Source organism: Neolamprologus multifasciatus, chromosome 11, assembly GCF_963576455.1.
Source record: "Neolamprologus multifasciatus chromosome 11, fNeoMul1.2, whole genome shotgun sequence".
Classification (NCBI taxonomy): Eukaryota; Metazoa; Chordata; class Actinopteri; order Cichliformes; family Cichlidae; genus Neolamprologus; species Neolamprologus multifasciatus.
In genome coordinates, this window is record NC_140449.1 from 12,194,214 (window position 1) to 12,221,503 (window position 27,290).

The 27,290-nt window shown below is 39.0% G+C and overlaps 2 protein-coding genes and 1 long non-coding RNA gene across 4 annotated transcripts; 1 reads left to right on the forward strand and 2 right to left on the reverse strand.

Moving 5' to 3' along the window:
* The first annotated feature begins 562 nt into the window (after positions 1 to 562).
* On the forward strand, positions 563 to 2,993 carry LOC146507901 (uncharacterized). Its single transcript, XR_014876910.1, has 2 exons — positions 563 to 1,784; positions 2,246 to 2,993. It is a non-coding gene; the product is annotated as an uncharacterized LOC146507901 (long non-coding RNA).
* LOC146507902 (TLD domain-containing protein 2-like) lies at positions 2,223 to 5,348 on the reverse strand. Its single transcript, XM_085177863.1, has 6 exons — positions 5,199 to 5,348; positions 4,780 to 4,932; positions 4,304 to 4,456; positions 4,105 to 4,200; positions 3,903 to 3,976; positions 2,223 to 3,815 (listed from the first exon to the last, which is right to left on the reverse strand). Exons 1-6 carry the CDS (start codon positions 5,331 to 5,333, stop codon positions 3,677 to 3,679), a joined length of 750 nt encoding a protein of 249 aa, XP_085033989.1. The 5' UTR covers positions 5,334 to 5,348; the 3' UTR covers positions 2,223 to 3,676.
* A 3,669-nt stretch (positions 5,349 to 9,017) lies between these two features.
* LOC146507903 (nuclear receptor coactivator 7-like) lies at positions 9,018 to 13,627 on the reverse strand. 2 transcript variants are annotated; one of them, XM_085177860.1, is made up of 7 exons: positions 13,484 to 13,627; positions 12,475 to 12,667; positions 11,311 to 11,451; positions 11,016 to 11,168; positions 10,809 to 10,904; positions 10,607 to 10,680; positions 9,018 to 10,519 (listed from the first exon to the last, which is right to left on the reverse strand). In XM_085177860.1, the coding sequence occupies exons 1-7, from the start codon at positions 13,603 to 13,605 to the stop codon at positions 10,381 to 10,383; spliced, it is 918 nt and encodes a 305-aa protein (XP_085033986.1). In that variant the 5' UTR covers positions 13,606 to 13,627; the 3' UTR covers positions 9,018 to 10,380. The 2 variants fall into 2 exon arrangements, with proteins under 2 accessions (XP_085033986.1, XP_085033987.1); XM_085177861.1 differs by lacking the exons at positions 12,475 to 12,667; positions 13,484 to 13,627 and adding an exon at positions 11,746 to 12,428.
* Positions 13,628 to 27,290: the final 13,663 nt, after the last annotated feature.

The following is a 27,290-nucleotide window of genomic DNA, read 5'->3' on the forward strand; positions in this document are numbered from 1 at the left end:
TGTTCAATTATAACAAGTAAAACACTATACAAAATGTTAACTTTTGCTCAACTTTTGCAACATTTTAAAATGTCATAAATAGTGTTTGTGTAATTTCATAACTGCCTAACTAATATTTTAGAATCAGATTTAAAAAAATAAATTGATAAAATAAGTATCTGGCAGTCAGGATGAGATTGATAAAGCAATCCATCCATTTTCTTCCACTTAACCAATTCAGGGTCTCAGTCATTATGTAATATGATAGTAAGGTTTCATGGATCAGTGTTGTTGACTGTATGCTCATAGACACATGACTGGTCCCCAGTATCAGTAGACAGGTTATGACTGGTCCCCATTAAAACAAAAATTCAGGTTTAAAATTTATTTGAGAGTGTTTGACTTTTCAAGTCATTTTTAAGTTTAGATGAATTTATTATGAATTTAGGAGTGAAAATCATGTCTTTACACCCTTTGGAAAGGGTGGATCCCATTAGGCACCTGTCACTCAGTGGACCCCACGATGTAGGAAAAACAGGTATGTGTGTGTGTGTGTGTGTGTGTGTGTGGGTGGGTGGGGTGGGTGAGTTGTGAGAGCTCTCAGTGTAGTTTTTTTCTGCTTAGGGAGCGCATGGGTAAGATTTGTTATCAGTTGTTATCATTTAATACATACAGAGTTACTGTTACTGCTATTTGACTTTGTATTCTGAGTTTCCTTTACATTTTTGTTTTCTGTTATCAGTTGGCAGCTATAGAACTAACTGGTATTTGATTTATGTTCATTTTGTGTTCTGATTTTTCTATTGATTTGCCATCAGTTGTTATCAGTTAATACCAGTAGAAGTTAACTGATAATTGGTTTTGTATTCTGATTCTCTCTTAAGTTGATCTCTGATATCGGGAAACAGCTAAAAAGTTAAATGTTTTTTGTTTTTGTGCCCGTTTTGGAATATTGATTTTGTTATCAATCAGTAATCAACTGACAGCTATAGATTTAACTGTATTTGTTTCTGATCCTTGCAGTTGATCTTATTAATTGAGCAGGTGATCTTAGATTATTTTCTTTTACTGGTTGATGACAAGCAATTGGTCTTGGGGTTAGTTGTTTCGCTTTTACATTTGATCTTAGCCTGATCTTATAATTGATTTTTGTCAGACAGATAAGCATTAACAGTTCTAAAATTAATTGCTATTCTGTTTTATTCTAATGATTTTCTTTGATTGACTCTTATCTGTTTAATATGTAGTTAACTGAGTGAGTCAATTCCTAAATTCATTCTCATGTTTGCTTTGTTTGATTCTGAGATAACGACCATTGAATTGATTGTTAAATTAAATCATACTTTTGTTTGATTCATTTCTTATCAAGTATTGATACAGATTCTTTTTGAGTTAATTCGGAAAGTTGAATCTTGTCATTTTTGATCTCAACCTTTATTAGTTTAATACAGTTTGTTTGTTTTTCAATTATTTGCCAGCTGGGATGAACAGCTATGATTTTGCTTGCTTCAAATTAGAAACATTAAGTTTGCAGTTTTATTTCAGAATTACTTTTTGTCAAATTGAAATCTGCAGTTTCAGGAAAAGAAAAGAATTGCTTTGTCAGAGGGACAGGGGGAGACATTTATATACATATGTGTGTGTGTGTGTGTGTGTGTGTGTGTGTGTGTGTGTGTGTGTGTGTGTGTGTGTGTGTGTGTGTGTCCATGATTGTTTGTTCCCAGATACCCTTTCTCCAGACCCCATTAAATCGCAATTGTCATGGAAAGAATCTCTTCACTGGAATGTACACACAGAAAATACAGGTAGGTTTTCCACACAAGTAAATGGATCACCAAAATAAGCACCAGAGCTGGGGTTCTAGTAACTGTTACTCATTTAACATTCCTGCAAAGACTGAATCTCAGCCACTCCCTTGAGTAGTGGCTTTGAGAGGAATCAGGAAGCCACGAAGCTGGCACGAGTCCCACTAGGCCACACACACACAGCAATAGTAGAGAGGCAAGGTGGCGAACACGGACAGGGAAAATAAAGAGAGAAGGCAAGATAGCACAAAGAGAGCATGAGACACTCATGATGTAGAGGTCTCAAAAACTCACAAAAATCATGAATCAAATATGATAAGCCAACAACAACAATACAACACCGCAAGTGATAGCCAGAAAATGGGCTGAATTACTTGAATAATTGGATTTTTTTTGTTTGTTTTTTTGAGTTTATGTTAAAGTAACAGTAATGTAACCTTTCTTTTGTTTTTGGCCCACAGATGTGAAAAACAGCCGCCCCCCCTCTGTATCACTCTGTGTCACCTTTTTCCTTTCCACAGTCAACCCACAACTTTCCTTTATCCTTGGTTGCTTGAGACTATTTTGATGTTTCTGGAAATAACACGATATCTCCCACAAATATACAGAATATTGTTGTTGTTTTTTCTTTTTCTTGTCTCAGGATTTTTTTTATTTTTTTTTGATTGTTGCTGAGGAGTCTAGGTCATTGAGCAGTATCATCTCAAACATGTGAAGCTTCACAATGGATGGATGACTTTTCTTGAATAACTGAACAGTTTGATGTCTGGGAGACTGCAAGTTTTGATAAATATATATTTTAACATTGCGAGTATTTGTCAGTAATTCTCTATTCTTTCATATTACACATAATATATATATATAATATTACACAGAAACATTACCCAGATCTGATATTTAGCATTCTCAGTTTGTTTCTCGTAACACTTGCTTCGTATTAAATACCTTGCTGATGCAACATGTAGTAAAAAATGACACCTACTCAGTTTCAACAGGAAACATAAACCTTTAATGGGATTTCACACAAAAAAAGTGGCAGTGCCAGCGCTGCCTGACAGATCATAGACAAACTTTAACCATTTCCTGAACAGTGTGTTTAAAAAGACAGAAAATAAACAACTGGGCATATGTGTGTATTTGATGTTGTCATAAAAGTATTTTTCTCTCCAAATAGACAAGCTGGTGTTTAATTTACAAAAAAAAGAAGAATTTTTCATTTTACACTTCAGTTGACTTCTTCTTCAAGCGGCACATCCAGCTTATCCAGCAGCTGTTGTAGTGCAATGTTGTCCTTATATTATTTTCAACTTTCCTAGTTTGGTCCTTACTAGCAGCCACAGATTTGACTGGAAAACATTAAAACCAGTTAAAATTGTTTGTCCTAACAGTGTTATACTGATTTTAACAATAACTGGTTAATATAATTAACCAGTTATTGTTAACACACACTCACTTAACCAAAGGTAAAAAAAAACAAAAAAAACATTATTTTATAAATATGCATTGATATAAAAATAAAATAAAAATAAACGTTTTCTTGAACCCTGAATATCATTGCAGTAGCTGTAGACCTATCATTCAACACTGTTTTTTTAAAATCCGCAAATGCTCCATCTACACATCTGAGTGACTAAACGGCACACACGCCTCACATTGATGTAAAAATAAAATAAAAATAGACTCTTTCTTGAATCTCATTACAGTAGCTGCCCCGTCAGCAGGCTTCAAACTGCACAAGAGGAACTGTGAACCATGTGCACAGACGACAGCAGACACTCCATCAGGATACGTACAGTAGTGGCTAAACGATACACACATCTTGAAGTCTGGGAGCTCCACACAGAACAACAGGTCCTGCTTTGTTTTTAGCTCGGCTTTTTAGATGTTCACAGTCAATTCTGCACAGTCCAGACCTCCAGGTCTTGTACAATAAAGTCCTCATTTGTGGAGAGAGGTGCATTGTGAAAAGTCGCACTGGAAAAGCTTGAACCACGGTACAGATCAGCATCCAGCCACAGGGCAAAGCCACTCCTAAAGACAGAGAACACAATAGCACTTTACTATCAGATCTTTGAAAACTCACTGATAGGAAAACAAATAAATAACTTTATAACTTACCCTCCTCCACCAAGCTGCAATGAATCCCTGTTTCCACTCACAAAGTACGAGTTCACCCCACTCCACTTGTATACCTAGATAACAAAGACATAAAAACATCTTAAACTCTGTGCAGATTTCTACAATAAGTGAAATTATTTCATGAAAAAATCATCCTGTAAATAGACTAGAGGTAAAACATTAATAAAAGTTCAACCCGTACCTGGAAGTCGGGATTGAAGCTGAACAAGAAGGTTTCTCCAGTACCGTAGCAGTATTTACTGACTCTGAATGGATCTGAAGAAAAAGCCCCAAACACCTGAAAATACACCAAGACACCAGTTTGTTAAAGGAGATGCTCTTCTTGGTGTTGATGTTCTTGGTACAGAAAAGTGCTGGAGACTAAAGAACAGGATACAAACCTTTTTGTGCATGTCTTTGACCACCAGCAGCACAGGGCTGTCCACCTCAGCCATGTTCCTGTACAGAGTCTTCAGGCTGCTTCCATGGACGGCTGTGCTGTAGACCAGCTGCCATTGATAACCCCGGGTCCTTGCTGGCATGTGAGCAGAAAGCTGTTTGACAAAGAGTTGCTCATTAAATCATGTCCTGACAAAACTAATGCATCACTCTATCTAAAATCAACACTGTTCTTCAGCTTGACTGTCTACAATTTGCATAAAAAATTTTTACGGTGTGAGCACAACTTCCGGGCAATGCTGCCGCTTATGTCATAAATAATGACTGTTGTGAAACTGGAGATGGTGAAGCAGAAAATCTTCTAAACAATTGGACGATTTGAGAGGAATTGTCCTAATCACAATTTTCTCAGTTCTTCAGGAGAAAAACTTTTGATAGCTGTGATCCACACACATATATATAAATAAGTGTCATTTACTTTTTCTAGGTGATAGTCATCTAGCAGATGACTCTGGTCAGTGAGGACAGGAAGATCATCATCAACTTCCAGCTGGTACTCGGGCTCTTCTACCTCAGAGGCTTCTGAGCTGCACAGACTCTGGCAGCGTTTGGACTCTTTCACTGTGATGATCTGAAGGAGGCAAGCAGAAAAAGTGTCATCATGTTACACCGCTATCCACTGCTCTCCTTTTATTTGTTATTTGGGACGTTTTTATAAGTATATTTATATATAAGTTTGATGGCCTTAAGTACAAAGGTTGCAATTCATTTAAACCACAAAACCAGAACTATTGAATGGCAACAAAACTGCAATGCATGGTGACAGAAAACATTTGAACCTCCACAGTAACCTCACTGCACTTCCTAACACAAATACATTCAGCAGAGTAATCTTACCTCAACATAAGGCTCCATACAGTCACTGGTGATGTAAAGCACCTTAATATTTTCTGGTAGGCACTTCATAGCTCCTGATTTCCCTGTCAAGCGCTGCTCTCTGCTGTACCACATGTTGGCTAACCAAACTGCCATGAAGACAGTTCTTATATACACTGGGTTACTTTCCCTTTCTGCCTGCAGGCTTATTGGTCAGACATTTGAGTAGATGTCTGCTGATTGGTCAGCTCTGACATTGAATAGTTTCTTTTCTCACTAAACAGGAAAGTGAAGTCTGGTTCTGGGATGTAGAGGGAAAGAGGATGTCCATATATAGACCCTACACCCTCAGGGATAACTGCCAAGCTCTGTGATTGCACTTACTGTAAGTCTATAAGGAGGGCTTGCTGTGTAAAAATGCCTGAGTGTAAGAGAGCTTGAGAATATAAACTTTGGAAGACCTTTGTTAATTATCTCCCGAAAAAATTATTCAGTAACAAAATTGTTCATAGTATTGCATCTGTATACCACCAGAGTGGATTTTTAAATCCAAGAGTCATCATGTACATCAGCAAAAAAGAAAAAAAAATGTAAAGTGGTAGGATTTCAGCAACTCGGGTGCAAGAAAAAAAACAATAAAATATTTTAAATTTGCCATTATGGAAAAATACGGTAAATTCATGTGCTTTTAATAGGATAATAACTTGAAGATTTTTAACTTTAAATTGTTTTGGGTTTTTTTTTTTTACAGATTTTTATATTTAAAAAATGTATTTGCATGTGTAAAATCAGTGAAATTACCTAATAATTTTGTCCTATACTGTTGTAATGCAATTAATGAGGCTTAAAATTTCAGGAAAGTACTTTTATTAATTGAATTTTACTATGTGATTTTATGTCAGAAATCTTGTACTTTTATTCCATGATTAATGTAATATTATTGTCAGGTTCAGTGCAAGAACAGGATGCAAATGCAGGACTTTCCAGTAGCAACAGTGAGTTTATTTACAGTGAAATAGAGAACAATAAAGTTAACGGTTTCCAAAGGTGTAGCTTCCTCTGTGGTACTCCCAACTCCTGCACAGTGCTCCTCTGGTCGTGAAACTCCAACACTTGATAATTCCCAACAGCTCCGCTCCCGTGACACACTCCTTTCCAGATTCCTATGAAGAAAAAACGTGATGATCAATTTGGCGTACTCAAAGACACAAGCAAAAGACAGGTTCACCTCAGAGTCAGGGCTGTACTATGTCACTCAACGATCCAGCGTCGAATGAAGCTCAGCCACACTGTTAAGGGGTGAGCCGCACACGAATAATCAGCAGCAGCCGATTGACCACAGGTGTGGCTGGCTTCAGCACGGGAATTCCTTCTGGCCTGATGTTTGCCCATAAATACACATACATACACACAGAAGAAGCAGGGGACCGGGACATGGAAAAACATAACAAAACATAACACATGGGCCAGTCAACTGACAAGGACAAATATGATATGCATTTTTTTTAAATGTCAAAAAAATTGTCGCTAAACTAAGAAATGAGTTTGGAATTACATGAGTTTTTATTTTTGATTATATCAGCTGTAAGATGGCTTTGTATAGGACACTTCAAGATAAAAATCACAAAGTGTTTCACAGAAGCTAAAACATAGAAGCAAAAATTAACCAAAAGCAAGTTTAAAAAGATGAGTTTTTAGCTGATTTGTAAAGAAGACCACTCAGTCTACAGATCTCAAGCTCAAAGGAAAAGAGTTCCAGAGTCTGGGGGCCACAATGCCAAAAGCTCTGTCACCTTTCGATTTCAGCCTTGTGTGCTGGACAACCAACAAGCCCTGATCACATGACCTCAGGGACCTGCTGGCGAAGTGATAAAAACAGGAGCAAAGCAGAGATTTAACATGAGCATCCAAAGTCAGAGTTGAGTCAAAAGTTACACCAAGATTCCTAATAGAAGATTTGCCAAATGTAGCAAGATGACCTACATTTTCCATAACCTTGGGCAAACAATTATGAGGAGCACATACAAGGACTTTGGTTTTCTCCTCATTAAATTAAAGAAAGTTGTCAGCCATCCAACCTCTGATAAAGTCTATGCACAGAACCTTGTGGCACAGAATATGCAAAAGAAGTAGAAGAAGACGTAAACTTAGAGGTAGCCAAAGAAAAGGATCGTTCACACAAATAAGATGCGAACCAATCAAAGCAGACCCAGATATACCCACACAGTGTCTCAGCCTATCTAGCAAAATGTGATGGTTGACAGTATCAAAGGCAGAGGTCAGGTCCAATATCAAAAGAACAGAGCATTCTCCTGCATCACATTTCATCAAGGTGTAATTGGAGACAAGTACAGTTTCAGTAAAGTGAGCTGTACGAAAGCCAGACTGGAATTTTTCCAGAATGCTGTAGTCATCCAGAACAGCTATGAGCTGGTTAGCCACAACCTTTTCTAAAGTCTTAGTGATGAATGGTTGTTTTGAAATTGGTCTATAACTGCTAAGAAGAGAAGTGTCAAGCTTGTTTTTTTTTTAAACTGTGGGTGAATGACAGCATGCTTACAGTAAACAGGGACCTGACCAGAAACCAAAGAAGTATTGATAATTGTAAGCTCACAGGGACCGATAGACTGAAAGACATTTTTAAACAAAGATCCAGCTAAAAATATAAAGAGAGCAAGAGGATGCTTTCATTGAAGTAACTAATTTGACAAGCTCGGGTAAGGACACGGGTAAAAGTCTTTCTAAAATAATAGGCCTAGCTTGAGTTGGAGCAGACAACAGAGACAGAGAAGCAGAGATACTGTTCCTCACATTACTAACTTTTTCAACAAAGAAAGAAAAATTTTTAATCTAATCTTCATTCCATGAAATTGGGACAACAGGTGGAGCAGGAGCAACAATATCACTAATGGTGTCAAATAGTACCTTGGGGTTACCTCTGCTCTTTGAAACCAAGTCTGAGAAACAGGCAGCCCTCGCATCTCGAACTGAAGTGTTAAATAAAATGAAGGAGATGAACATGTAAATGAGTTTTCCTCCATAATTACTCAACTTTTCAACAGGGAATCCTGTCAATTATCCAGGTGGGCGACTTTAAAACAGGAGCTAATCTGGTTTTGATTGTCTAAAAAAGAAAGACAATGATTAGTAAAAAGATTTGTTAGTAAATCAACATCTTTATAGGAAGGTAGATAGGCTATTACTCCTTTATGATTACAAGGCAGTCTGGGCAATGAGCTATCAGAACTTTTTCTGTAATTTCACAGATGTATTGTTTACAAATGAAGCCCAAAGAGTTGCTGACAGATTTCTTTCATTATGTTTCATTATTTATGTGGTAAAACTGAGAAATGCTGTTGAAATTGCACTTTTTTTCTTATATTTAGATATCACAGGGATCGACTGTGTAGGTAAACTTTTTTCCACTGACAAAAAGGGGATTTTTACTGGTCGGGCCTACTTAAGATCAAAGTGCGCTCTATGTGGCAGCTGATTTAAAATGAGTTTGACATCCCTGATCTCGGCTGAGCTAAGATCAGGTAGCTGAAAAGAAAAGAATAAATGGAAAACCAACATTTGGCAATGAAGATTGCTCATGTGAAATAAGTCAGAATAATACGGAAAGACTGATATGGGACTATTATCTCATCGACTGAGATGACTTGGCTAAATATAGAGAATCATAAGTGGGTATCTGAACACTCTGATGTCTGACATCAACACCACAGCTGATAAAACACACTTGATAAGGGAGACTTTTAAAATGTTAGCTAATGTTCCAGTAATAATGATAATACACACTTTGGCCCACAGATCTGAAAAACAGTTCCTCCCTCTGAGCTAAGTGTGAATTTTACCTTTTTTTCAACAGTCAAACCACAATATCTCTTTCTTCTTCTGTTGCTTGAAACTATTTCGATGTTGCTGGAAATGAGACTAAAATTTCCACAAATATATTTTACTGCAAAACTGTACAAAATGTTTTGGATTGATAAGCTTTCTTAAGTATCTGAAGTTTTTATGTCTGTGAGACTACCAGTTTGATTTAAATTTTAAACATGCATTTAGGCTTCTTCAATCGGAAATATTTCCTTGTTTATATTCATTCATAATTTTGCACGAAAGCTCAGCTTCCGATTAAAATAAGGAAATCACCTAAAAATGACACACAAGGTTTAGTCCCTTCGTATTCCTCATGACAAGTAACTAACTCAGTGATGTGGTGAAAGTGCGTATAGTGAAAAATGACACCTCTACTCGAGTATAACAGGAAACACAAACTTTTAATGTGATTTCACAAGAAAACAGTGGCAGCGCCAGCACTGCCTGACAGTCATATACCATTTTTTGCCATTTCCTGAACAGCGCATTTAAATGCACAGATAAACATCTGTCAATTTGACGTCAAATCCATGTGTTTGACGTTTTATTCAAAGTGTTTTTCACAGGCTGGTTGCTTCATTTACATAAAGCTGAGCATTTTTCAGTTAAGGTCCCTTCTTTCTCAAGCAGCACATCTAGCAGACAATCAGCTTTTGTAGTGCAATGTTGTCCTTATATTACTTTCAGCGCTCCTATTTTGGTCCTCACTTACATGGAAAATGTTAAAACCAGATCAGCTGTTTTTGGTCCTACCAGTGTTACAGTGATTTTACTATTAAATACTTAATTTAATATGACAACACATTGACACTTCAACAAAGATGCAAACTGTAAAAAATCCTTTTAAAAACATATTTTTATAAATATGCATTGATGTAAAAATAAAATAAAAATAGATTCTTTCTTAAATCTTGAATCTCATTACAGCAGCTGCAAACTTTTCATTCAATGCTGCTCTCTTTAATCAGAGAGGAAGTCTAGGAGGTCTTTGAGCTTCAGGTGCCAGTTACTGACTGGGCTTAGCACAGAGGGGCTGGTGAGCAGCCTGCAGCTGAAGTGGCATGACCCTGAACTACACGATTACAGGGGGGCACTCATCTTCAATAGGCACAGCTCCAGCAGGCAGAAAGCCCGAGAGCCCCGTCAGCAGGCTTCATACTGTACAAGAGGAACTCTGAACCATGTGCACAGACGACAGCAGACGCTCCATCAGGATACGTACAGTAGTGGCTAAACGACACACACATCTTGAAGTCTGCGAGCTCCACACAGAACAACAGGTCCTGCTTTGTTTTTAGCTCGGCTTTTTAGATGTTCACAGTCAATTCTGCACAGTCCAGACCTCCAGGTCTTGTACAATAAAGTCCTCATTTGTGGAGAGAGGTGCATTGTGAAAAGTCGCACTGGAAAAGCTTGAACCACGGTACAGATCAGCATCCAGCCACAGGGCAAAGCCACTCCTAAAGACAGAGAACACAATAGCACTTTAATATCAGATCTTTGAAAACTCACTGATAGGAAAATAAATAAATAACTTCATAACTTACCCTCCTCCACCGAGCTGCAATGAATCCCTGTTTCCACTCACAAAGTACGAGTTCACCCCACTCCACTTGTATACCTAGATAAGAAAGACATAAAAACATCTTAAACTCTGTGCAGATTTCTACAATAAGTGAAATTATTTCATGAAAAAATCATCCTGTAAATAGACTAGAGGTAAAACATTAATAAAAGTTCAACTCGTACCTGGAAGTCGGGATTGAAGCTGAACAAGAAGGTTTCTCCAGTACCGTAGCAGTATTTACTGACTCTGAATGGATCTGAAGAAAAAGCCCCAAACACCTGAAAATACACCAAGACACCAGTTTGTTAAAGGAGATGCTGGTAATGGAGGAATCAGTTTAATGTTCTTGGTACAGAAAAGTGCTGGAGACTAAAGAGCAGGATACAAACCTTTTTGTGCATGTCTTTGACCACCAGCAGCACAGGGCTGTCCACCTCAGCCATGTTCCTGTACAGAGTCTTCAGGCTGCTTCCATGGACGGCTGTGCTGTAGACCAGCTGCCATTGATAACCCCGGGTCCTTGCTGGCATGTGAGCAGCAAGCTGTTTGACAAAGAGTTGCTCATCAGATTATGTCCTGACAGACTAATAATAATTTTCTCAATACTTTCAGAGAAAAACGTCTGATGATTGTGATCTGCACCAAATGTCCAGCTAGTTTAATGTGAAAGTTAGTTTTACTAACTTTTTCCAGGTGGTGGTCATCTAGCAGAAGGCTGTGGTCGCTGAGGACAGGGAGAACATCGTTGTAACTGAGTTCTTCTGCCTCAGAGTCGTCTGAGCTGCACAGACTCTGGCGGCGTTTGGAGTCTTTCACAGTGATGATCTGTGAGGCAAGCAGAAAATTGCAAAGATATATTCATTGTCATCAAACAAATTCACTCCCTGCTTACTGTCACAGTAATACTCACTGCTGTCACATTTTTGTTATTCAAGAAAAGTTTAGGGGCCTTGCATATTAAAAAGTTTTGATTTATTTAAAACTGAGCACAAGTACCACAATAACTGAACTACTGGATGACAACAAAGCAGCAAAGTATGGTGACAGAAAAACATTTGAACCTCCACAGTAACCTCACTGCACCTCCTAACATGAATACATTCAGCAGAGTAATCTTACCTCAACATAAGGCTCCATACAGTCACTGGCGATGTAAAGCACCTTAATATTTTCTGGTAGGCGCTTCATAGCTACTGATTTCCCTGTCAAGCGCTGCTTTCTGCTGTACCACATGTCTGCTAACCAAACTGCCATCCAGCAGCTCTTTTATATACACTGAGTTACTTTCCCTTTCAATGTCTGAAGTGTTATTGGTTGGAAATCTTAGCAGATGTTTGCTCATTGGTCAACTCTGACAGTGAACAGTTTCTTTTCTCACTAAACAGGAAAACGAAATCTGGGTTAGGTTTGTAGAAGGAAAAAGGATGTCCATATATGGACAGAGGGCATTCCCACAGCCTCACTTTTAACTTTTAACAATAACTGCCAACAAATTTGTCAGGCCACCACCCATTATAAGGTTTATGCCACAGCCGCACTAAATTAACAGTATTGGTAATTAACACAATCATGTTTTATGTTTCTGTAATTGTTAACCTACCAGTATGTGCAAATGAATAATGCATAATATGAATATTATGTATATTTTTTAGAGCTAAAGTATAACTATCCATGAATATTCAAACTAAAAAATATTTGGGTTTTTTTCTTTTAATGAAATGTGGTTTAAAAACATTTTTAAGCACCGTAAGAACACCTGAGCATCAGAGAGCTGATTCTTGGAGTGTTCTGCGGGGGGGGTGTTTAACCTTCGAGATATCCTAATGTGTGTTTTTGTGTATATCTTACCTCCCACTTTTTAGCAGCGGTGTTGATGGGCTTGCTGAGGATCTCATTGATCGCTGCGATGTCCTTCTCCACAACCAGAATGTGGTTCTGGTTTTTGTCTTTGATGACGTAATGCGGTTTCCACTGGTTCTTGTCGCCTTTGTGGCAGACCTCTGGTGACCACTGCGCAAAGAATGTGTAGAGGTGGTCAACCCTGTAAAAAAATTGATAAAATGTAGGGGGTTTTTAGGTTACCAGTATACTTATATAGCTGTAGATGGTTGACTTCTTATACCTTAGATAAAGTGTTTAAAGGGTTCCTGAGATCAAGTAAAATGCTAAGAAGCACAATGACATAGCAATATCAGAAAACTAAATAGTTACTCATAGTGAATAACAACACAGGCTACATTTTCTCCATTTTCCATAGAAGTTAAAATATAATAACAACTAAAAAAAAAAGCCTCTGCGATCTAAGATGTACCTGGAAATAAACTGCATAACAGTTATACTTGTTTTAAACTTTTTGAGCAATTATCATCTTTGAGTTAATCCTGGAACATGTGTGGGAATGAGAAATCACTATTTCCAACTGTCCATGTTGGAGTCTGCTTTGTCTACAGTTTCAATCAGACATGACTGACAATTCAGAAATCCCCTCTAGTCTCTTCCATCCCTCTCTGGTTTACCATGCCAGACTCTTTGCTGCAAGCCAGCAAACTCTTGAAAAGAAATCTCAGTGACTCAATGACTAAGGCTGCTTCCTTTGGTTCAACGTATGTCACAATGTACGCATCCAACATAAAGAACACTCATTTCAACATTTTCACATGACAGTTTCTTTTTGCATGCACTTGAAGTCTGACGTGCAAAATCTTTTACGTTTCTGCAGTTTTAAGTGCACGTTTACTTCTTTGAATTAGCTGAAACTAACTAAAGCTTTGTCTGATTCAAATGCAGTTAGCACCACCATAATCACCCAGCACCCAGCATAACAATGCTCAAAGATATACTGATTTGTTCTACTTACTCTCCAACGCTATATGCAACTCCCATGGCTGAATGGAGATGAATGTCCCGATAAAAATCTCTTAAAGAAGCAGTCAGGACTCTCAGCGCTGATGAAGCGTTTGAACTGTGAGTCTCTGCCATTCCCACTTTTTATATGAGCAGGACAACTGCTGAGCCAAGCTTCAGTGAACATTAACCCTCCCTCTCCCTCTTCACACAGCTTACACGTATTCATGCAGGGATTACACAACGGCGCCTGAAAGCCAAAGCTAGTGATACATTAGCTTGACCTGCTCTGCAGCTCTACCATTAAGGTTAGCAGGAGCACAGCTGAATTCTGTGTCAAAGCTGAGATGTGGATGAGTGGTGAATGACACCACTGTTGCACGTTTCAATCCAGTACATTCTTCTTACAGCTACACTTCATGAGAGCTTTTGAGAGAAAGATTTTAAAGAACTAGTGCAAAATGATCCAGAACATTAAAATGAATCATGCATAGCAAAGTTAACACCAGATACTGAAAAGCTCCTTATGTGTAAATGCATCACTAAAACAGTGAAATTATATATAAGATATTATTTGTAAGAAATTATATATAAGAATATGACAGTGGATGAGGACTTTCTTGCAGCTGGCGCGCTCAGGTTTCCTTTGAACAATATAAAAGGGGAAATGGTCAACGGCTTGGCATCAAATCAGGAAGGATGAGGCCATAAAGGAAGGTGGTCTGTAGAAAACACCCAGTTAGAACAGGGTTATTGGGTTTACGCTACCTCAGTACATTTTTATATTGAATGGCTTGATGGTTGCAATGACATACATCTGCCTGCACCTATGATTTGAGAGGGGTTTTTTTATCTTATCCTTCCCATTTCTTATAATACTGGTATAAAGTCTTAACAAAAAGGACCTCAACTGTAGTATTGACCATTTAGAAAAGATGAGTTTTCAGTGCTGACCATTTAGATTAACAAACAAATGTTTCAAGGGCCCCAAATGATCTGAACACGCTGAGCTGATTCAGTAATCCAATTTGTTCAGAGCTGAGTTGAGCTTGTACTTCCCAAATAACTTCACTTTCTTGACCAGATTTTTCCACAATTTTCTTCAGCAATAATGACATAGGTTTGATCATGTTCAGCCAAAGAGGTCAGAAGATTACAATGGGTACATTCTGGGGTCAGCAATCAGCCTTGATATTCTTACACAAAACCAATAGAACGAAAGAGATAAAAATTCAGACAGTGTCCACTGTGACACAGCGACACCATTGATTAGTAAACAGATCAACAAACATAGATTTACCAAGACAGATATGAGCATATACAGTAAATGCACGTGCAAACAAGCAGATGCACGCACTTATTGTCAAAAACACACAACTGATGCATTCATCAGTCAGCAATGTCAGCTTGACACGTGTACACACACCTGCAGGAACACTCCTACCTCCTGAAAATCGCTTGTTATAATGGACTCAAAGAGGACCTACTTGGATTTATTTTTAATGTGAGATTCATAATGTTCCCGATGATGCTGACATTGTGCTTTAAATGTAGTTCTCCTGTGCTGACTGAAACGTGCATGTTTACAGCAGTTAACGTGCAAGAAACTAGTCTTGCACAGTGGGATAATGGAGTGACGGGGTTCATCACAGTTGAAAACAGCTGTGCGTGCGCACAGGCCATCCTGATATCCTAAAAAGATTTTGAGATTTTCAGAAGAAAGAACACGTTGTTCTTGGCAATACTGTCTTCAACCCACCTCTTCTTCAACCCTGTCTGTTCCCTGCACGACTCCAGCCAGACATACAAAAAAACCCACAAAAAATCCTACTGAGTCCACATCACACACATGCACACGCAGCCTCACACAGAAGAACACAAATACCATAAAACATCCAAGCACGCATGCACGTACGAACTATTTCCTCAATCCTGCAAGAGGAGTGTAAGATTTAAATGTATGTATGTAATTTAAATTTGTATAAGTTGTAGATGTTTTTTTGGTTTTTGGTGACGACTAGACGACAAAAAAGTTGTATGAGTCGGTGGAGGGGGAGGGGGCCCTCCGTGTTCTGGTTACCAGCACCGACCTTTGCAGTGAGCAGCTTCGGTTACGTGCAGCCCGTGTTTTTCACCCGCGCTGAGCACAAAAGAAAAGAAAAATTTATTGAATTTATTGTAGTTCGGTAAACACACCTATGTGCATCTCCGATAGTTCCTTCACAATAAAAGCATCCAGCTGGATCACCATTTCAAAGCTTTTAACTTGAAGTAAGAAACGCCGGAAATGTCTCGTTTGCATTCACAATAGCGCTGAGACATAAACAGTCCTTCACAGCGAAACGTCTTGAAGGTACAAAGACGGGAAGAGACAGACGGGAGTTTGTGGCACAACACTGGCACGTGCTGACCGTGTCCGACCGGTTTTTCGAGCACGAGCAGCATTAGAGTGATGATGGGTGTAAAAAAAAAAATAATGAGCACGATTTTTCATGTAGATTGCACTGTACATAGTTGTACAGTATCCATAGAGATATGTGAAGTGAATTTCAAGTGCATGTAGGCTGAATATTAAAAGGCCGCTTTATGAGTTTACCTAAAATAAAAGTATTCATGCAGAACAGTCAGTTTTACTAGTTCACCGGTTGTTGTTTATGAGAAGTGATAGAGGAAAGCTCATGACGTCCCTAAATTAACATTCAGTTTAGTCAAGTTATCTGTGCAGATGAGTGAAAAAGACATATTCATCAGACTAAAGGTAGCTTTCAATAAAATGGGCCTCATGTATTAACTGTAAAGCGTGATGAGGAAATGGTCAGTGTGCAGTCACTGACTCAACGATTCAATTAATCTATTCAGAGAGCTCAGGATAACTTGTCTAAAAGTTGAAGATGGACTGAGGTAGACCTTTCAACAGGACGATGACAATTTACAAATAAATAGTATCAAAAAAGGACTCGTTCCCAGTGGGTGATGGGCTCCGTCAGGGCTGCCCTTTGTCACCGGTTCTGTTCATAATTTTTATGGACAGGATTTCTAGGTGCAGCCAAGTGGCGGAGGGCTTTCACTTTGGTGGCCTCAGAATCTCATCTCTGCTTTTTGCGGATGATGTGGTTCTGTTGGCTTCATCGGGTGAGGGCCTCCAGCTCGCACTGGAACGGTTCGCAGCCGAGTGTGAAGCAGCGGGAATGAGGATCAGCACCTCCAAATCTGAGGCCATGGTTCTCAGCCGGAAAAGGGTGCAGTGCCCACTCTGGGTCGGGGATGAGTTCCTGCCCCAAGTGGAGGAGTTCAAGTATCTCGGGGTCTTGTTCGCGAGTGATGGGAGAAGGGAGCCGGAGATCGACAGACGGATTGGGGCTGCAGCTGCAGTAATGCGGACGCTGCACCGGTCCGTCGTGGTGAAGAGGGAGCTGAGTGTAAAAGAGAAGCTCTCAATTTACCAGTCGATCTACGTCCCTACCCTCACCTATGGCCACGAGCTGTGGGTAGTGACCGAAAGAACGAGATCGCGGATACAAGCAGCAGAAATGAGCTTCCTCCGAAGGGAGGAAAGGAGCCAGCTGAGGTGGTTCGGGCATCTGACAAGGATGCCTCCTGGGCGCCTCCTAGGTGAGGTGTTCCGGGCATGTCCCACCGGGAGGAGGCCCCGGGGCAGACCCAGGACATGCTGGAGAGATTATATCTCTCCCCGGATAAGCTGGAGGAGGTGGCTGGGGAGAGGGAGGTCTGGGCCTCTCTGCTTAGGCTGCTACCCCCGCGACCCGGCCTCGGATAAAGCGGATGAAGATGGATGGATGGATGGATGGATAGTATCAAAAAAGATCAAAGGAAATCCTTTTCAAAAATCCAATTAAAACTTTGAGCGAAAACCTTTAAACACTCTGGCACAGAGACGATTTTCATGGACCGGTTTTCAGTTTGTGTTATGCGTATAAGTCATTTCTGCCTAAGGGGGTGATTTACTACCAATGGTGTACTTAACCTTTCCCACAAAATACACTGATACTCATCCAGACACGTTCAACAAACTGGCAGTTTCACTTTCCCATGACGTCATCACTAAATATAGTTATTATTGTGTTTTTTGTAATGGTAGACAAAGTGCTTGTGGTTTGGTAATAGAGCAGCAGCTATTGGGCAATGCTAAGAAAATGCAAAAGGCACACCCAAGATAGAGCAATACTTTTTAATACTTAATAGTTTTTTGTATTCATATGCAGGACTCACATGCACAACAGTGTGTCAGTGCTGTAGATGTTACGCTTTTCTGCTGGTGAGCACTTGTTATTACACAATGAACCATCTGAATACACCAACAATGGCAGTGAAGAAGAAGAAGGCCGCATTCAGACTTATTCAGTTATCACTGTCGGGCCTTGCTGGACTGTAACCTCTAACGCATCTTAATTGTTGCAAACAAACTAGACTCAAAACTGGATGTTGTTCCTGGTTAAGCATTACATTTGAACAGGTTCAGTAGATGATTTAATTTTGATGTCATCCTGTAGATATATTTCCTAAAACAGTTATACAGAATGTAAAAATATGTTTTGACAGTTTGTCATTACTTAAACCTCATATGTAAAAACAATTTACTCAGTCTTGCTAAAGAAAAACTAACGTTCTGTATGCGTGCAACTGAAGAAACTTGTTTTGAGTCTGTGTTGAAATCATATTCGATCAGGTCATATGTATATAAGAAAAATGTCCTGCCCATAGTTTGAACTGTACATGAGGATTGATTTGATTCAGAAATCAGTTTAAGGGTCAGGATACGCTTCATGGTCATGAAGCATATGCATGTGCTGTTGTAGACGGGATCAGTCTCTGACATGTGTAGTGTAGAGACATCCTGATTTGTGTGTAGGTTGCGGGGAAATTTCGGCACATAATTGATTTGTCACTTTATTACAAAACCGATACAGCAGTGGTCTGCGTGTGGGTGAACAAGCAGGTAAACCCACAGTGTGTGCGTGTGTAAGTGAGTTCATTGTGGAAAGCGTAGTGTCAGTTTCCGCACAGTTTTGGTGAAAGTGTCTGATTTCAGTTTGGTTGTCCTACTAGACTATATATTGTACGTTTTTATTACAATTGTAATAATTTTAAAGATTTTAATCCAATCTTGTCTATAAGTCTATGAATGATCAGGTTACCTACAGTTTAACTACATTATACATGTTTTAGGGTTTACATCATTTCATCTTGTTCAGTCCGTAGCTGGTTTCCTTTTTGTTTTTGAGTTTTTGATTTTCCTTTCCTCAAAATCTTCTTGCTGGGAACTTTGAGTACACATAACCAGATTAACGCAATCATGCTTTTGTTTCTTTTTTTCTCCTGCAGCAAATCTGATAGTTTACAAAAACTGGTTTGTACTAGTTCATAGACTCTTAGTCAGTGTGTTCGTTGTGTGTTTCTGTCAGAAGCTACAACGTCAGCATGTAATACAGTCCATACCTTTACCTTATAAGCCTATGTGACTGTAAGACATCAATATTTCATCTCATACAACCCCTTAACCTACTCCAACGAAAAGTGCTTCTTCAGCACTTTTAAGTAGCTGAGACATTTTAATTTTAACTGCATTTAATGACACTCTGATGTAACAGGCGATAAAGGACAGATTTAAGGCTGATGACAGTGTAATGGGTCTAGGTGTCCCAACTCAAGGTTAATCAGTGATGTTTCTATGAGTACAGCTTCCACTGACCTACATGCAAAACCACTCTAAGGGGCACAGAGGTTAAAAAAGACTACAGTCTACAGTGACTGCGCACAATGAACCAGAAGAAACCAAAGTGAGACTTCCTCTGCAGTTGGGGCGTCAATGTATGGGAAATGTTTGTGGTAAAAAAAAAAGAAAGGAGATAAAATATGCGTCATTTCTTGCATACTTCCTGTCTAAAATTCAAGTGAATTGTTTTGCGGTAATTTTACTTTTTAAAATATCAAAACAAACATTAGATGACATGTGTTATAAAAAAAAAAATCATATTTTTCTCATATATACCATGCTTATACAACAAAACAACTGAGATATCAGTGAGGGTGGTTTCTGTCTGAGCAGCAGGGTTGGAAAAACCCCAGACTATTGTAATAGTTGTCAAACCACATCTTTATTGATATATAAATTTATTGGGAATCATGACTTTATTGCATTACTTTATTGGACCTTGATGTCATCTTGTGATGACATGTCGCACCCTTTGTTCTAAATTGTTTGGCATTGTCGCATGGCTTATTTCGTGACACGTGATCGTCTCCTCCATTATGTGCATAATGCCTGTATGAATGTGCAGAAACATTATGGATGCACACTCACAGCACTTTTCATTTTGTATCTCGTTAGAAATTAATTGCAAATAATCACAGAGGCAACTGTTGTTGCTGATGAATTAAATTGAATTGAATTGAATTGAATTGAATTGAATTGAATTGAATTGAATTGCTATGTGCTGCCTGTGCTACAGTCTGCTAGTTCATTTCAAAGGTTGGCTCTTTTCCTACATTCTGGCTAACAGGTTCTGGTGGCCTGCCAAAACCAATACTTACTTAGCAGAGTGAACATTTTTTGCACTTTAGACCAGATTGTACTTTACTTAGCAGAATCCAAGGCCACCTCTGTGCTCCCAGTCAATTTTTTGCTGTCACAGTACAGTCTTCCACAGACAGCCATAAAAGCTACACATGTCTTTCTACAAGTAAATGACCCAGTGGGAAAATGCTGCATCAGTTTACATTGTTAAGTGAGTTAGATCATCTTCAATGTCACATAAGGCCAGATACATTAATGACTAAAATGCAGCAGGAATAAAGTGCAGCATGAATATGTAAAGAGCGTACTTGTTTAGTCATTTGCCCAGTAAAGCAGTAATATGAAACTAGAACTACAGAATCATCCTCTCAAATATAAAAGTTTAATAAACAGGGCAATTGGGTTTTTAATTTGTTTAAACATTGAAAACATACTATAGATTTAATATCAAAGTTTAAAGGTGTATGTCATAGGATTATGTGGTCTGGAATCTGCGTGGGTCCGTGACCTACTGTAACGCTGACTCAGAGCTGAACCAACTTTGGAAATTTATTCTTCCTTGTGTGGGGGACACACATCCCCCGTATCATACTCAAGGTCAGAAGCCAGTGCTTCACTATCCTGCCAGTTCATTCTGCTCCACTATCACTGCATGCAGTTCACATACAGTAACTGCAGTGATTGCACTCAGTTTAAACTCACAAAAGCTTATCAGAGGAAAAGTGTGTCATTATGTAGAGTAGAAAAAAGAAACAGCTGAGAAAGTCTTCTTGCATTGCAAAAGTTCATTTTTGCATCATCCTTGCTTAAGCTCCAGTACTGCACAGTGCCTTTCCAGAAGTATGATGTGTCCATCCAGATGCATGACTGAAAATCAATATGTTTTGCCAGAAAAGTGAAAAGATACACCTCAAAAATTTTAAGCGAGAATGAAATTTGCATGTTGAATCCAGCATCTAATAAAACTCTGTTTTGTTGGTATTCCTTTCAAACATATGTGAGACTGAAACTACTGGCAAATACTGGTCACCATCCGCTGTGAAGTTGCTTTATTGGCACATCTATTCGCAGTAAATTCTTGCTGAACGAGGATTATTTTTCAGGCCACTGGAAGTTCCCAGCCTCTGAAAGCTGTTGTATAATTTCCTGTCTGGGAAAAATTATTATCCTAAATAACTCTAAAAGTAATATTCCCTGAATTTTTTCTTTAAAATAGAATGTGCAGTTCATAAGACAATGCTATTGTTTACATTTATCTTCAATAAGTTTGTTGTTTGACTAAAATCTCCTATATAGAAGTTTTATCAAACAGTTTTATGCATTTCATTATTTTAGATATATACACAGAGGAGGTGTATTTTTAATAACAGTTAAACAATTAGGAAGCAATTCTGAAATCTCTGCTCACTGCTAAGAACAGGGCCTACTTACCCAGAAACCAACTAAGATTATTACAAAGTGAACACAAGGAGAGACGCTGTTTCACAGCTAAGCTCCACATTTTGGGTTTATCAATGGATTTGGTAAAGTACTGGCACCTACCTGAGAAGCAGTGGTGCTGGGAGCAGTAACACTGTTGTTTGAAAAGGTCAAGACGGATCTAAAATGTGTCTGCAATCAAATTACCATAAACTAACAAATGGAGAGATGGCTTTAAAATATATGTTTAAAAGAATCATCACTTACTTGATAACATAGATTCTTTGATTCAATGTCTGTAGATTCTATGTACTATAATATAGAGATAAGAGATAGAGATAACTCTTTATTGTCATTGCACAGTCATACATAGTACAATAGTACAATGAAATTGGAAAACTGTCCTACGTCGGCACTACATATAACACGACACGATACGACACATCACAACGCAACACAAACAACACAACACAGTATATTAACTTAGTAATAAAAAAGAAGGATAAGTGTATTTGAATTGCACACTGTTATTATTGCACATTAATTGTTATTGCACCTTGTTATAAATATAAATATTATTATTGTTACTGTTTTTACCGTTGCTACGCCCCCCCCCCCCCCCCCCAAAAAAAAAAAAAAAAAAAAAGTCCAGGTAGGTAGCCAGTCAGGTCAGCTATTTGCATTGATTAGGGCTTAGGTTAGAGCTCCATTGGAGGTCTGTGTCTATGTGCACACCCAGAAACTTGAAACTGGAGACCCTTTCCACACACTCCCCGTTGATGCTGACAGGCTGCAGCTCAGACTTCCTTCTTCCGAAGTCAACTACCAGTTCTTTTGTCTTGGTGGTATTGTGGTCCAGGTTGTTATCTACACACCAATCTGACAGCCTCTGAACTTCAGCTCTGTACGCCATCTCATCTCCCCCAGAGATGAGCCCCACCACGGTGGTATGATCTGCAAACTTGATGACTGAGTTGTCATCTAACACAGTCATGTGTGTACAGAGTGTACAGTAGGGGACTCAGTACACAGCCTTGTGGAGAGCCGGTGTTAAGGCTGAGGGCTGAGGAAAGATGAGGCCCCACTCTAACTCTTTGTACACGGTCTGAGAGGAAGTCTCTGATCCAGCGGCAGGTGGTAGAAGGAAGTCTGATTTCCAGCAGTTTAACTGTTAGTCTGTCCAGGAGTATTGTATTGAAAGCAGAACTAAAGTCAACAAAGAGCAGCCTGGCGTAACGGCCCTGCACTTCCAGGTGAGAGATGGTGGTGTGGAGCGTTGTAGCAATGGCATCTTCAGTTGATCTGTTAGCTCTGTATGCGAACTGGAGCGGGTCGAGTGTGGGTGGCAGGCAGGACATGCTGTGACGTCGGACCAGTTTCTCGACGCACTTCATTATAACAGGTGTTAGAGCAACTGGTCGGTAGTCGTTGAGGCTGCTAATGTTAGTACGCTTTGGCAGTGGGACAATTGTGGCTGACTTTAGGCACGGCAGGATGCAGGACTGGGACAGTGAAAAATTGGTGATATGGTTTCTGAGATAAGGTTTAATCCCACACCCAACCGGATAAATCTCTTGGAGGGAATAGTGCTATACAATTTTTTCTGATTTGTTTGCCTGCAGACAAAACTTGTTAAATATGAGCAGGACTGTGAAGGGAACACTGGTCATCACCCCTTTCCGCCCAGTGTTATGTTGTCAGCGAGCACTTTTTATAGATAAATGCAACAAGGCTAAAATGCAGTTATGGCTTTAACATTAACATTGAAGGTTAGCTGACTTTCATAAAAATGTGCTAAACATTTTCAAAAAGAGTGAGTGGCCCTTCCTGCTACAGAGGCTTAGGACGTAGCCCCGGTTTTCTGCAGCTTTTCAGTAAATAAGCCACATGGACAGCCTCCCAGGCTTTTGTTTTCTGAATTAATATGCTCAGGGCTCGCAGAGAACAACAAGACCACACTGAAAAGGATCACGCTTAAATCTAAGCATTACTGGAACCAGGGCTCGTAGCATTATGACCAAGGGGCAGTAAGGAAAATGTATAAGATGACATCTAGGATTACTTAGGAGGGAAAAAAAATTTTTTTCTAAACTTTGGAAGCTGAGTGTGCACGTAACATTCATGATTCTCAGAAGTTATATTCAAAATAAAGATTGCCAGTATAACCGTAGGAGCCACAAATCAGGTCACTTCCTGTTACAAAACAATAAGGTCACTTAGGGAATTTATATATTACATAAAAAAAACAGCTTTGCTTTTGTAGTTTAAACAAATTCAGCACACATGAGATACAAATAAGTCCTCTGCAGTGGGACATCAGCATCTAATGAGCAACAATAGCAAAAGCAAAGCTCTATTAGCTCAGATAATTTAACAAATTCAGGCTAAAGCTGTACCTTACTGTGTACCATTATACACGGCTCATCGATGTATGAAGATATGTGCTAAACTGCAAATATTCTGTTTAGAAGCTCAATGAGGGCATCTACTGGGGAGATAAGTGATTCACATGACAAAAAAAAAAAACTTGCATCCATTCGGACGAGCAGCTGAGAAATCTGCAACAAGGACGTGATGCCATCATGTCAATACGGAGCAAAATCTCTGAGGAATGTTTCCAGAACCTTGCTGAACCTCTGCCATGGAGAATTGAGGCTGTTCTGAAGGAAAAAGGCAGTGCAACCCATTATTAAGTGCAACTAATAAAGTGGCCAGAGGACATTATATGCATGAGTAATGCATCTTCAACTCTACCACCTCCAGCTTTCTGCCTTACGTATCTTTGTCAGTGCCACTTTCATTTTACTATTGTCTTGAAATTGTCATTTCACTCATCTCCTTTTGCATTTCATTCCCGACACTATATGCATAGGAAAAAGTATAATGTCAAAGTATATCAACTATTGTGTCGTACAGTAAAGTCACACTCATATGTGTAGTGTTCTGCTCTCAGTCTGAGAGTGTTTAAATGTTTGTGAGGTTTTGTGAACCACGGTGCCACCTTCTGGCAGTCAGTTGTAGTCACCCATGGCAGATCACGTGGTGTGACTAGCTAGTTCTGCTGTGGATTATTTTCTTCCACTTTTGCCTTGGAAACTATCTGTCCGTGAGTAAACTGAGTAACTGTGTTTTTAATCTTTTTAAGAGTGATATTTTTAGGTCTGATCAAATGTAACTGCAGCCAAAATAACCGATGTTTAGGTGTGGAGTAAATCTTTTTCCTTTTGTATTCAAGTCAAAGCATTTGGTCTGTGCCGAGTGAAGTAACAGTATTGTCAGTAATGATGTTTGCAATATGTTTATGCTTTTTTACAGTTTTATAGTAATATGATAATTACTTTTTGGGAGCTTCAGTAAAGTCAAGAAAAGTGCAGAGTGTAAGCTCCTGTCAAACTTTGAAGATGCAAACGCCAAGGACAGCATATATTGTTCTGTGTAGCTGGCAGTGTTGGTCAAGTTACTTGAAAAAAAAAATTAGTTACTAATTACAGATTACTTCTCCAAAAACGAATCCTGTTACTTTATTGATTACTTGTTTTCAATTATTGCTTAATTTATCGCTGTAGAAAGCAGTTTTATTCCCACGCAGAGTGTACAGCGGGCGCTAATGTTTTTGTCACTTTTTACGGAATCAGACTCAAAGTAATGTCAGTACTTTCAAGCTTTAAACGCTGTTTGGTCGTACTCTCTCTTGCACTCCATATTATCCATTCTTGATGAGCCACTCTGACAAACAAAATCGCAGTTTAGCGTGCTTACGGGAAAGTAACAGTAATCTAATGACTTTTTTTGCGATAGAAAACCCTTACTTTACGTGAAAAAAGTAATCGGATTACAGTAATGTGTTAGTTGTAACGCGTTAATGCCCATCTCTGGTAGTGAGCAATCCATCGACCTCTGACACAAAACTGAGAACACGTGTTTCTACTTGTCTTCAAATACAGGGTGATTTCACTATATCACTGATAGTGAGTGGATCAGGGGCTGTTTGTGACCCAGCAATATGAGTTTATTTTGTATTTTTGATTCCTTATGTTACATAGGAAATATGTTTAGTTCTTGTGTTGTTATTATTCATTAGGATTTAGCTGAGTTTCATTCTAGTTTTGGTTTCACTCTGTAATTTTAAGTCTTTTCTTGTCCTCCACATAGTCTGTCTTATCCTCAGTGTTTTACTTTCAGGTATGCCTGTGCGTTAGTCTATCCCCCAGTTTCATGTTCTAATTGTCAAGCTTGTGTTGTCATGTCTATGTCTCTCCATGTTTTCTGTTTTATTTTGAAGAGTCTAGTGTTTCCATGTTCAGTTTGTTTCATTTTATTCCCCCCTGTGGCGTCATGTTCATTTGTGTCAGCTGTGTCTCCCCAGGTGTTCACACTTCACACTTCACACACTAATTACCCTTCTGTGTATTTAAGTCCTCTGTCTTCCTCTGTTCAGTGTCAGGTCATGACAGTGTGACTGGCTTTACTCTTTCATGCATATTTGAAAAAGATTCAGAGACTGTCTTGGCTCACCGCCTATATGTCTGGGTGTTGCCTGGTGGATGAGACAGTTGTCTCTTTGTGCCTTTGGGTCAGGAATGGGTTCTGACTGTCATCTGTGCTTACGGTTATTCAAGAATCTCCTCAGTCTCATTGACACACCTCCTGTAGAGGAAGCAGAGTCTGGAGATGATCCCTCGTTACTGCAGATGAGGCCGCTGAGGAAATTAAACAACCCCTTGGTGGCAGGGCCTGAGGGTTGGATGAGATTTGCCCTGAATTCCTTAAGCAGGAATTACACTTTCCACATTAATTTTATTGCTAACACAGACAGCATGCTAACATTAAACTAGCCAAGAACCCAGAGTGATGTTAAAGCTGAGTGAATGCTGACCCCAACCCAGCAGCCAGACCCTGAACTTCAAAAGATAATAAACAGATGAACTGTCAGGCTGCTGCCTCTGATTTGACCTGTTCATGTCCCTAAAGCAGAATCACTGTGGGGATCGCTTTGTTTCTTTGTGCTGGTTTTCATCTTTGCTTTCTGTTTTCAGCTTTTTGTTTATACTTAAGTACTAAGAGAAAAATCACATGTGTGTCCTCATAAGGATAGGGATTTGTGTTGATGTGTGAGACTGCAGCCTACAGGTTTATATAGTTTACTGGTAATTATGAGACAATGCGTTTCAGGTCATTTTACAGAGAAACGTGAAAGTAATGTAACAAGTAGTAGTTTCTCCTTGGAGTAAATGAGTAGCATCCTGCATTACTTTTAAGAAAAGAGCCCTGTGTAGGACTAGCAAAAGGCATTTCGTGATTAACAACCTGCCACTGTGTGACAGTCATGAGCTCTTATTTGTATTACAAACAGGACGGTTATTCTTGTTTATATTATCTTAAATATTAGTTTGTGGCTTGCACAAAACATGACATTTCTATTTTGAGGCCATACCTACATTTTTGAAACTGTAAAATTGTCATATTTGTTAGTGATTTGTTTGCATACACAGTTATACATACTGTTGCATTCTTGCAGGTTAATTATTGTTAATAAATTAAAATATAATTAGGGAGAATATGGGGAATGGACAGACCAAAGAAACTTGTAGTTCAAACAGAGTCAAAATGAAAAAGCGCTTTCTTCCTCTTCTGTAACGTATGCGTCACAGCTCCGCTCGGCTACGATAATAGTTGGGCCGACGTGGTCTGTCTCATCTATGGCACCCCACAAAAGCTGGAACTGTTTGATGGAGAGGCTGTTGATCAGGTCAGAGACATTTGATGCTAAAATATTAGCTTCACGTTATAACCATGTGAAGAGTTCTTTAATCATTTAATCTATTTTAATGTGATATTTATTTACAGATTTTTATTTTTTTGTGGT